Genomic DNA, 12,546 nt, shown 5'->3' with positions numbered 1-12,546 from the left:
CCCTTCATCCTCCTGCGCTCCAGGGGATAGAGTCCCAGCCTACCCAACCTCTCCCTATAGCTCAGATGCTTGAATCCTGGCAACATCCTCATAAATCTTCTCTGAACTCTTTCCAGCTTGAAATGTTGGCCGATGGCTTGGAAGGACCTGTTTCGGTGCTGTATCACTCTATAAGCGACTCTACTTCCTGATAAGATTACGGAGATTCGGCATGTTGAAGAAGATTCTCCTAAACTTCTACAGGTGCACGGTAGAGAGCATTCTGACTGGTTGCATTGTGGCCTGGTTTGCCAACTTGAACGTCCAAAAATAGTACAAAAAGTTGTGACCACTGCCGGGTCCATCACCGGCTTTGACCTCCCCACCGTCGAAGGGATCTATCGTAGTCGGTGCTTCAAAAAGCCAGCCAAAATCCTCAAGGACCCACACCATCCTGGCCACATACTTATCTCACTACTGCCAACAGGAAGAAGGTACAGGAGACTGAAGACTGTAACGTCCAGGTTCAGGAATAGCTACTTCCCCACAGCCATCAGGCTATTTAACACAACGAATAAGCTATGAGCTCTGAACTGCAAAAGACTATTATTATTTGTTATTTGCACTATATTTGTTATTTATTAAACTTTTTATTTTTTTCCAGTTATATATAATGTTTACATATTCACATATTCTGTTGTGCTGCAACAAATAAGAATGTTATTGTCCCATCCGGGACATATGACAATAAAACACTCTTGACTGTGGCTGGTGGGACAACATCTTTCGCTTAACACAGTGCCCAGAATTGAACACAATATTCTGAATGCGGACTCACCAACGTCTTTCCAACTGCAACATGACCTCCCAACTTCTATTCTCAATACTCTGACTGATGAAGGCCAATGTGCTGAAAGCTGTTTTGACCACTCTATTGCTCACATTATTTTCTTACCTTGATGTCAAATGTCTCTGTGTTGGATGGTGGTGACATTGATAACACAACCATTCCATCCTCTTTTGTTTTGAAACTGTCGTATCCCTCTAGCCAGACCGGGACGTTGTTAGCAGGAGACCCATCAGGATAAGTTACCCGGACCTGCAACATAAACCCACAGCGCAGGTCAGCAAAGCTTCCAGTCGAGTCGTCAGGATCCTAAGATACGCCTCATGCTGCCTTGGCAAGGCCGCCAGCAGAACCAAGGACTAGTCTCACTCCCTCTTCTCATAGAAGCAGAGAAAATAGGTGGCCCTTCGAGCCAGCACTGCCATTCTATATGATCATGCCTCATCACTACAAAATCAGTTCCCCATTCCTGCTTTCTCTCCATATCCCTTGATTCCATTAATCCAAAGAGCTGAATATTAAGGGCTTGTCCCACTTACGTGTCCTTGGCACGCAAATTAGGCGACCTCGTGGTCGCGTTGAGGCGCACGGGCATCGTATGGCCGCGCGGGGCCAGTCCCACTGAGAAGCGCGGAGGGGTATATAGATGTCCGCGACATCACGCGGGGCTCCAAAGTTTTTGTAGTGAACAGAATCTTCGCGCGCCAACAGCCTGTCGCTTAACTGACGGCCAAAGTGGGACAGGCCCAAGACCCTGTCGCAACGCAACGTCTCAGTTACAACATCAGCAGAAGCTGGCAAACGATCGCCGAACTCGGCCTGGGGCTCATGGCAGTTGCGGTCCGGATCTGCTCCCACATCTACTCCCAGAGCGGTGCCAAGAAAATTTAAGATAGACACAAAATGCTGGAGTAACTCAGCGGGACCGGCAGCATCTCTGGAGAGAAGCAATGGGTGACATTTCGGGTCAAGACCCTTCTTTCAGACTGAAGAAAGGTCTCAACACGAAACATCACCCATTCCTTCTCTCCAGAGATGCTGCCGGTCCCGCTGAGTTACTCCAGCCTTTTGTGTCCATCTTCAAATGATGTCACGCACTCCAGACGGCTGTGCGGTCGAATGAAATCGCCGCGACCTTCGCGGGACCGTCGCGTAATTTGCATGCCAAGGACACTTAAGTGGGACAGGCCCTTAACTCTCCCTTGAACACATCCAGTGAATTGGCTGCCACTGCCTTTCTGTGGCAGAGAATTCCACAAATTCACAACTCCCATCAAACAGAAGCATCCTACCACAACTAGGGAGCAATCCTGACCTTCTATCTACATTGGAGAACCTCGGACTATCTTTCATCGGACTTTATCTTGTACTAAACGTTATTCCCTTTATCCTGTATCTGTACACGATGTTCATTGCTGTGAATTTTGAATTGCTGCTCAGACCATCACGCAAACCAACCTCCCTTCCATTGACTCCATTTATACCTCACGCTGCCTCGGCAAGGCCAGCAGTATAATCAAGGACCAGTCGTACCCCCGCCATTCTCTCTTCTCCACTCTCATCGGGCAAGAGGTACAGAAGTGTGAAAACGCACACCTCCAGATTCAGGGACAGTTTCTTCCCAGCTGTTATCAGGCAGGTGAACCATCCTACCACCAATTAGAGAGCGGTCCTGACCTCCCATCTACCTCATTGGAGACCCTCGGACTATCTTTAATCAGACTTTACTGGACTTTAGCTTACACCAAACGTTATTCCAATTATCGTGTATCTGTACACTGTGGACGGCTTGATTGCAGCGAATTGTGGACAGGAAATGTAAACTAAACTAAACTAAACTGAACTCAGTGTTGATTTAGTCTTTGCGATTTTTAAAGAGAGACACACAGTGCTGGAATAACTCAGGCAGCATATCTGTAGAAAATGGATTTTAGTTTCCCAAAAATCATTTTCTAAACTAAAAAAAAAAATTCTAAAAAGTTATATGTTGTCCAGACATGTTGCCTGGCCCTCTGAGTTACTCCAGCACTTTGGGCCTATCTTTGGTATAGACCGGCATCTGCAGTTCCTTTCAATTCCATTTTCATTGAGATTTTCCATCAACTTAAGTTTTGTAGAATTGAACACAGCACAGTGCAGGCACATGCCTTTCCGCCCATAATGTGATTCCAATACAAACCTTTGACTGTCTGCACGTCATAGCCTCACAATAAAAGGACGTTCCTTTATAAAGATGAAGGGGAATTTCTTCAGTCAGTGGGTGGTGAATCTGTGGTATTCTTTGCCACAGACGGCTGTGGAGGCCTTCAATGGAAATTTTTAAGGCAGAGATAGATAGATTGTTGATCAGTATGGGTGTCAGGGGTTATAGGGTGAAAGCAGGAGAATGGGGTTAGAAGGGAGAAATAGATCAGCCATGATTGAATGGTGGAGTAGACTTGATGGGCCGAATGGCCTAATTCTGCTTCTATGATGTGAACTTGTGAAGCTTCTATCCTTCTGCCTGACGGGAGTGGATAATTCTTTACTGTGCATCTCAGAACTCCCGAAATTATAAACTTATGATTTTATGAATGAACATTTCAATAGACAATAGACAATGTGCAGCATTAGGCCATTCAATGTGATCATGGCTGATCATCTACAATCAGTACCCCGTTCCTGCCTTCTCCCCATATCCCATATCCTATAACTCTACAGTCTTTAACAGCTCTATCTGACTCTCTCTTGAAAGCATTCAGAGAATCGGCCTCTACTGACGCAGAGAATTCCACAGATTCACAACTCTCTGGGTGAAAAAGTGTTTCCTCGTCTCCGTTCTAAATGGCCGACCCCTTATTCTTCAAATTTGTCCCCTGGTTCTGGACTCCCCCAACATCGGGAACATGTTTCCTGCCTCCAGCATGTCCAATCCCTCAATAATCTTCTATGTTCCCATAAGGTACCCTATCATCCTTCTAAATTCCAGTGTATACATTTCACGGGGCACGATACACTTAGTTGCAGCTGGCTGGGGTAATACTCACCAGAACATTGAATGGGAGCTGAGGGGTGAAGTAGCTGATTGTCCTCGATAGGTCGATGACGTACGGGGAGGAAACGAACTTGATGTTGCTAATCTCCAGTTCCTCCATGAGCCCACCTGCAGCCAAACAGGAGCAAGCAGTGACTAAATGTGTGGGCAGGAACCACAGACGCTGGTTTACACCGTAGATAGACACAAAAAGCTGGAGTAACTCAGCGGGACAGGCAGCATCTTGTGGAGAGAAGGAATGGGTAACGTTTCGGATCGAGACCTTTCTTCAAGACTGGGAACCACAGGGAAGAGTGAAATGGGAGATGTATATGGTGATGTAGAGAGATACAGAGCAATGAGTGAAAGATATGCAAAAATGTAACGTTGATAAAATAAACAGGTCATTGTTAGCTGTTTGCTGGAGAACGAGAAGCTGGTGAGACTTGAGTGGGCTTTGGCAGCTTACAGCCCAGTGGTATGAATACTGATTTCTCTAACTTCAGGTAACCCCAGCATTCCCTCTCTTTCCATCCCTCCCCACTCAAGTCGCATCAGCTTCTCGTTCTCATCCAGCAAACAGCTAACAATGGCCTGTTTCCTTTATCATCGCTACCTTTTTGCGTATCTTTCGTTCATTGTTCTGTATCGGAGGAGGAGCCATCTTGGTGAACGGCTGCTAGCCAGCAGCCGTCCGTTTTAAATCCGTTTTTTTTATAGTTTTTAGTGAGTCCTGTTTTTTGTTTGTAGGGGATATGGTCTTTTTAATGTGGGGGGTAGGTGTAAACTTAATTTCTAGGTCCCTACCTGGTCGGTGAGGCAGCTTTTTCTCCGGGCTGCCCGTCGACTCGTCCTCGTGGCCTACCTGCGGGCTTGGAGTGCCGTTTCCTGGCGGGAACCGCCCAGCACCTCGGCCTCGGCGGCGGCACAGCATTGGAGCGCTGGAGCGGAGCGGGCGATCCCTTGCCTGGGTCGCCGCGCTGGAGCTCTGGCGAGCTGGACCGCCGAGAGCAACAACTCCGGGCTGCGGGTCTGCAGTGCGGAGAGCGGGCGCCGACTTTGTCATCGGGAGCCTGGGAGCTCCAAACCGGCGCGGCCCTGTCGGCTTCGGCAGCCGCGGGCTCCAACCAGGAAGCGGCCGTTCCAAGTGGCCCAGCCGCCGAGAGGACTCTCCCGACGCCGGGGCAAGACCACCCGGTGAGAACGGCCAGGGACATCGGGCCTCCGTAGAGGCAATTGCGGTGGCCTCAATAGGCCTGACTTTGGGGTGAACATGGGGTGGGGACTGGACATTGTGCCTTCCTCCACAGTGCTATCCACTGTGGGGGGATGATTTTTTTGTCTATTTGTAGTCCTGTAGGTCTGTGTCCAAGATGGCTGCCGTGAAGAGAGAGTGGACGCTGGCGCGATTTGGTTGCCGCTGCTCCCTCTTCACACTGTGTTTTTGATTTTCTGTTTTTGGATTGAATCCTGTTTTTAATTTGTGTCTCTGTGATGTCTTTATTGTTTTATTCCGATTATATGTTATTCCGATATACTATGTAAGGTGTCCTTGAGATGTTTGAAAGGCGCCCATTAAATAAAATTTATTATTATTATTATTATCTCTCCACATCACCGTCTATATCTCTCGTTTCCCTCTCCCCTGACTTTGTCTGAAGAAGTGTCTCGACCTGAAACGTCACCCATTCCTTCTCTCCAGAGATGCTGCCCGTCCCGCTGAGTTACTCCAGCATTTTGTTTCTATCTTCAGCCATCAGTGACTAGACCAGCATCGAACGTAGAACTGCTCAGGAACAGCACACAAATAGAGAATTGAGGCAAATTGTGGAAGCAGCCATCGCACAAACCCTTCCACTGACCCCATCTATACTGCACCCTGCCTCGGCAAGGCCAGCAGCATAATCAAGGACCAGTCGTACCCTGGCCACTCCCTCTTCTCCCCTCTCCCATCGAGGCGTGCAAACGCACATCTCCAGATTCAAGGGCAGTTTCTTCCCAGCTGTTATCAGGCACCTGAACCATCCTACCACAACCAGAGAGCAGTCCTGAACTACTATCTACCTCATTGGAGACCCTCGGACTATCTTTGATTGGACTTTGCTGGCTTTACCTTGCATTAAACGTTATTCCCTTATTCCGTTATTCCCTTATCAGGACAACAAAACTTATATGTCAGGCTGTTATTCATTGATTACAGCTCGGCATTTAAAACAATCATCCCCTCCAAACTGGTTACCAAACTCGCAGAACTGGGTCTCTGCGCATCCCTCTGCAACTGGATCCTCGATTTCCTCATCCACAGACCACAGTCTGTTTGTATTGGTGGAAATGTGTCAGCCTCGATAACAATCAGCACGGGAGCACCTCAAGGCTGCGTGCTCAGCCCCCTGCTGTACTCACTCTAGACCCATGACTGCGTAGCGAACCACAGTGCGAACTCCATCATCAAGTTCGCTGACGACACCACTATTGTGGGGCGTATCACTGATGGGGATGAGTCAGAATACAGAAGAGAGATCGAGCAACTGTCCATATGGTGCCAGCGCAATAACCTGGCCCTCAACACCAGCAAAACCAAGGAACTGATTGTGGACTTTGGAAGGAGTAGGAGAGGGATCCACAGCCCCATTTATATCAACTTGGGTTGATGGTTGAAAGGGTCAAGAACTGCAAATTCCTGGGCGTGCACATCTCTGAAGATCTTTCCTGGTCCGAGAACACTAACGCAATTATCAAAAAGCTCATCAGCGCCTCTACTTCCTGAGAAGATTACGGAGAGTCGGATTGTCAAGGAAGACTCTCTCTAACCTCTACAGGTGCACAGTCGAGAGCATGCTGACCGGTTGCATCTTGGCTTGGTTCGCCAATTTGAGCACCCTGGAGAGGAAAAGACTACAAAAAGTAGTAAACACTGCCCAGTCCATCATCGGCTCTGACCTTCCTTCCATTGCGGGGATTTAACGCAGTCGCTGCGTCAAAAAGGCTTGCAGTATCATCAAAGACTCACACCATCCTGGCCACACACTCAACTCCCTGCTACCTTCAGGTAGAAGGTACAGGAGCCTGAAGACTGCAACAACCAGGTTCAGGAATAGCTACTTCCCCACAGCCATCAGGCTATTAAACCTGCTCGGACAAAACTCTGATTATTAGCAACCACTTTCTGTTATTTGCACCTTACCAGTTTATTTATTCATGTGTATATATTTATATCATGGTATATGGACACATTTATCTGTTTTGTAGTAAATGCCTACTATTTTCTGTGTGCTTAAGCAAAGCAAGAATTTCATTGTCCTATACAGGGACACATGACAATAAACTCACTTGAACTTGAATTGAATGTATCTGTACACTGTAAATGGCTCGATTGTAATCATGTATTGTCTTTCCACTGACTGGATAGCACGCAACAAAAGCTTTTCATTGTACCTCGGTACACGTGACAATAAACTAAACTGGAACAGTGAGGTCATGTTGCGGTTGTATATGAAGTTGGTGAGGCCGCATTTGTTGTATGGTGTTCCACTGATCTGTGCTGGGCTACTAAGCACATTGATACACTCATAAGGAGAACTCACCAACACCTACTTCCGCAGAAGTTTGAGTTTTGCGTGTTGAGAACCTCCACAGGTGTAGAGCTCAAAGCAGTAGATAGACACGAAATGCTGGAGTAACTCAGCGAGCCAGGCAGCATCTCTGGAGAGAAGGAATGGGTGACGTTTCGGGTCAGAACCCTTCTTCAGACTAAGAGTCAGGGGAGAGGGAACGAGGGAGATAGGTGGTGATGTGCAGAGATACAGGGAGACACATAGATAAGGAAGGGTAGGGTGAATATGAGACATAGAAACATAGAACATAGAAAATAGGTGCAGGAGTAGGCCATTCGGCCCTTCGAGCCTGCACCGCCATTCATTATGATCATGGCTGATCATCCAACCCAGTATCCTGTACCTGCCTTCTCTACATACCCACTGATACCTTTAGCCACAAGGGCTACATCTAACTCCCTCTTATATATAGCCAATGAACTGGCCTCAACTACCTTCTGTGGCAGAGAATTCCAGAGATATCAAAGGAGATTAAGTTCCAGATCATTGTTAGCTGAGGGGAAGGTGACAACCAAAGCACATCAGTCTGAGGAATGGTCTCGGCCCGAAACGTCACATATTCCTTCGCTCCATAAATGCAGCCTCACCCGCTGAGTTTCTCCAACATTTTTGTCTACCTTCGATTGTTCCAGCATCTGCCGTTCCTTCTTAAACAGATACAATTTAATCAGGGAGGCAATCAGAATGGTCGGAGAACTAGGATGGGGAGAGATGGAGAGAGAGGGAAAGCACGGTTTACTTGAAGTTAGAGAAGTCAATGTTCGTACTGCTGGGGTAAATGCTGCCCAAGCGAAATATGAGGTGCTGTTCCTCCAACTTGCGCTGGGCCTCACTCTGACAGTGGAGGAGGCCCAGGACAGAAAGAGTAGGAAGGAACTGCAGATGCTGGTTTAAGCCGAAGATAGGCTCAAAAAGCTGGAGTAGCTCAGCGGGACAGACAGCATCTCTGTAGAGAAAGAATGGTGACGTTACCCATCCCTTCTCAACCAGAAATGCTGCCTGGCCCGCTGAGCTATTCCAGCTTTTTGTGTCCAGCTTCAATATTCATACCACTGGGGTGTAAGATCTGGAATTAGCTGTCTGTGATTCTTCTCCTACATCTGAAGAATTGAAGACTTTGCTCTCAATCGATGAGCGACTGTTTGAAGTGCATTAGAGATCTCACTTACTGGATATTTCAAAGACGGTTACGGCTATGTAGAGGCGATGACCCACAAGCTCACTCAAACTTTTCGAAGAGTAACTTTCCGATATATTCCGGCTCTTTACGGAAGAAACTGCCTCTCCGCTCTTCATCTAAAAACAAGAACAAATATCTAGGAAGGAACTGCAGACGCTGGTTTACACCGAAGATAGACACAAAAAACCCGGGTCACTCAGCGGGTCATGCGGCATCTCTGGAGAGAAGGAACGGTTGACGTTTTGGTTCGGGACCCTTCTTCAGACTGGTCAGTGATAAGGGAAACGAGAGATGTAGACGGTGATGTGGAGAGATAAAGAACAAACAATGAAAGAGATGCAAAAAAGTAACGATGATAAAGGAAACTGGCCATTGTTAGCTGTTTGTTGAGTGAGAACAAGAAGCTGGTGTGACTTGGGTGGGGGAGGGATGGAGAGAGAGGGAATGCGATCCCCGCACATCTACACTAGTCCCACCAGCCTCCATAGGCTGCACTACGTCGGGACGGGTGAGGCGGGACCGGACGTGGCACTCCCACCCGACAGTCCCCTCGACCAGAGTAGTAGCAGTTAAATACGGGACAAGGGCAGTCCCGTACGGGACAAACCAATATAGCCCAAGATACGGGATGTCCCGGCTAATACGGGACAGTTGGCTACCCTATGTCTGTACGACGTATGTACATTCTCCCCGCAACCTGTCTGGGTTTTTTCTGAGATTTCACTCTTTTAGAAAGGAGGTGAGGAGGAACTTCTTCAGTCAGACGGTAGCTAATCTGTGGAACTCATTGCCACAGAGGGCTGTGGAGGCCAAGTCATTGGATATTTTTAAGGCAGAGATAGACAAGTTCTTCATTAGTGTTTAAGAAGGAACTGCAGATGCTGCAAAATCAAAGGTAGACAAAATTGCTGGAGAAACTCAGCGGGTGAGGCAGCATCTATGCAGCAAAGGAAATAGGCAACGTTTTGGGCCGAAACCCTTCTTCAGACTGAAACGTTGCCTATTTCCTTTGCTCCATAGATGCTGCCTCACCCACTGAGTTCCTCCAGCACTTTTGTCTACCTAAGTTCTTGATTAGAACGGGTGTCGAGGGTTACGGGGAGAAGGCAGGAGAATGGGATTAGGAGGCAGAGATCAGCCATGATTGAATGGAGGAGTAGACCCGATGGGCCAAAAGGCCTAATTCTACTCCTATAACTTGTGAACTTCTTACAGACAGGGATGTGAGTGGTCGGCAGGATATCTACACACCTCGAGTTGTTGCTCCAGCCCCCGGAGATAGATTTTTTGCTTTTCATCGTCCATGATGGCGAACCTCACGTACGCCATTCCCGTCACTTTCTTCCCAAACGTGTGCCTACAACAGAGAGGCCACAGGTGAGGACACATATACCTGAGCTGTACCGCTGTGACACAATGATCGCCCTCCACAGAAATCTCACTTCATAGAAATTCAGGCTGGTATATTAGGAGCGGCACGGTGGCGCAGCGGTAGACGATAGACAATAGACAATAGACAATAGACAAAAGGTGCAGTAGGCCAATCGGCCCTGCGAGCCAGCACCGCCATTCAATGTGATCATGGCTGATCATCCCCAATCAGTACCCCGTTCCTGCCTTCTCCCCATATCCCCTGACTCCCTATCTTTAAGAGCCCTATCTAGCTCCCTCTTGAAAGTATCCAGAGAACCGGCCTCCATCGCCCTGAGGCAGAGAATTCCACAGACACAACTCTCTGTGAAAAAGTGTTTCCTCGTCTCTGTTCTAAATGAACTCCCCCAATATCGGGAACATGTGTCCTGCCTCTAGTGCGACCAAACCCTTAATGATCTTATATATTTCAATAAGATCCCCTGTCATCCTTCGAAATTCCAGAGTCTACAAGCCCAGCCGCTCCATTCTCTCAGCATATGACAGTCCTGGCATCTCGGGAATTAACCTTGTAAACCTACGCTGCAACCCAGCAACCTAGAGTTGCTGCCTCGCAGCGTCAGAGACCCAGGTTCCATCCCCACCACGGGCGCTGTCTGTACGGAGTTTGTACGTTCTCCCCGTGACCCGCATGGGTTTTCTCCGGGTGCTCCGGTTTCCTCCCACACTCCAAAGACGGGCAGGTTTGTATGTTAATTGGCTTCGATAAAATAGTCCCTATTGTGTAGGATGGAGCTGGTGTGAACATATGAACTTTAGTTTGGAGATACAGCGTGGAAACAGGCCCTTCGGCCCACTGGGTCGGTGTGGGAGGAAACCAGAGCACCCGGAGTAAACCCAGGCAGGTCACGGGAAGAACGTACAAACTCTATACAGACAACACCCGTAGTCAGGATCGAACCCGGGTCTCTGGTGCTGTGAGGCAGCAACTCTACAACTGCGCCACCGTGCCCACCCCACTGAACTAATTATAACCACTTATAACTAATGAACTTATAAGAGGAATAAAAACAGCAGATGAATCTAGTCTCACTGACCTTGCCACGATTTTGAATCGAAATTCCTCTCTTGAGATCAGATAATACATTTCTTCAGACCTCAGCTCTACTTTGAAACTGGGCAAAACTTTGAAACAAAATGTTGATTAAACAAAACATTTATTGATGGTATTTATAGATAACAGAATTTCTTGTTGGTAACTATAAGAAAGTGGTTGAGGCAGGGACTATCGCAGGGTTTATAAAGCAACTAGGCAGGTACATGGATAGTGCAGGAAGGAACTGCAGTTGCTGGTTTAAACCGAAGATAGACACAGGAAGCTGGAGGAACTCAGCGGGTCAGGCAGCATCTCTGGAGTGAAGGAATGGGTGATGTTTCGGGTTGAGACCCTTCTTCAAACTGAGTCAGGGGAACAAGAAGTATAGACAGTACTTTAGTTTAGTTTAGAGATAGGGAACTGAACAGGTTTGGATGGATATGGACAAAACGCAGGCAGGTGGGACTAGTGTAGCTGGGGCATGTTGGCTAGTGTGGGCAAGTTGGGCCGAAGGGCCTGTTTCCACACTGTATCAATCTATGACTATGACTCGCGTGGATCACGGATTCGCCAGCCGCCGGCCACTGTTGCGGGCTGGAAGTGTGTGTTCTACGTGTACACTCAGCAAAATCAATAACCCCACTCTCACCATCGACGGCACCACTGTCTCCCCATCTCCCCAGGCCCGCAACCTTGGCGTGATCTTTGATTCCACCCTCTCCCTTGAGCCTCACATCCGCCATGTCATTAAAACCTCCTTCTTTCATCTCCGCAACATCGCCAAACTCAGACCCTCTCTCACACCTCCCGCTGCTGAAAGACTCATCCATGCCTTCATCTCCTCCCGACTGGACTATTGCAACTCACTTCTCCTTGGCATAAGCTCCACCTACATCAACCGACTCCAACTGGTCCAGAACGCAGCCGCCCGACTCATCACCCACACCAAATCCTGGCATCACATCACTCCAGTCCTCAAACAACTTCACTGGCTTCCCATCTCCCACCGGATCACCTACAAAATCCTGATCCTCACCTACAAAGCCCTCCACCATCTGGCCCCCCCATATCTCACTGACCTCCTCTCCCCCTACCAACCCTCACGGTCCCTCAGATCCACATCAGCCGGTCTGCTCTCCATCCACAAGTCCAACCTCCGCAGTTTTGGGGGCAGAGCCTTCTCCAGGGCAGCTCCCAGGCTCTGGAACTCCCTCCCCCAACTGATCCGCAATTCCGTGTCCCTCACCATCTTCCAGTCCCGCCTCAAGACCCATCTCTTCAGCTCTGCCTATCCTTAACCCCACGTCCCCCTCCCTTTTCATCTGTGCATTAATTGCCTCATATTGTGTTTTGAATTGAATTCTGTCTTTACTTTGTGTACTAGTCATGTCTCTACTATTTATTTCATTCCCCTTACATGTTTTTCCTCTACCTGCTAAATTTTTG

At 48.1% G+C, this 12,546-nt stretch overlaps 1 protein-coding gene across 1 annotated transcript in view; it reads right to left on the bottom strand.

Moving 5' to 3' along the window:
• Positions 1-12,546, bottom strand: part of LOC116990202 (complement C4-like) — a 134,878-nt gene that overhangs the window by 100,995 nt on the left and 21,337 nt on the right. Inside the window, exons 7-11 of the mRNA XM_033047749.1 lie at positions 11,102-11,189; positions 9,885-9,990; positions 8,623-8,749; positions 3,853-3,968; positions 935-1,078 (exon numbers count right to left, since the gene is read on the bottom strand). Of these exons, the coding sequence (XP_032903640.1) occupies positions 935-1,078; positions 3,853-3,968; positions 8,623-8,749; positions 9,885-9,990; positions 11,102-11,189 (581 nt within the window). The remainder of the gene's footprint in view (positions 1-934; positions 1,079-3,852; positions 3,969-8,622; positions 8,750-9,884; positions 9,991-11,101; positions 11,190-12,546) is intronic.

Source organism: Amblyraja radiata, chromosome 30 (assembly GCF_010909765.2).
Source record: "Amblyraja radiata isolate CabotCenter1 chromosome 30, sAmbRad1.1.pri, whole genome shotgun sequence".
Taxonomy (NCBI): Eukaryota; Metazoa; Chordata; class Chondrichthyes; order Rajiformes; family Rajidae; genus Amblyraja; species Amblyraja radiata.
This window is presented reverse-complemented; position numbering and strand designations above follow the sequence as displayed.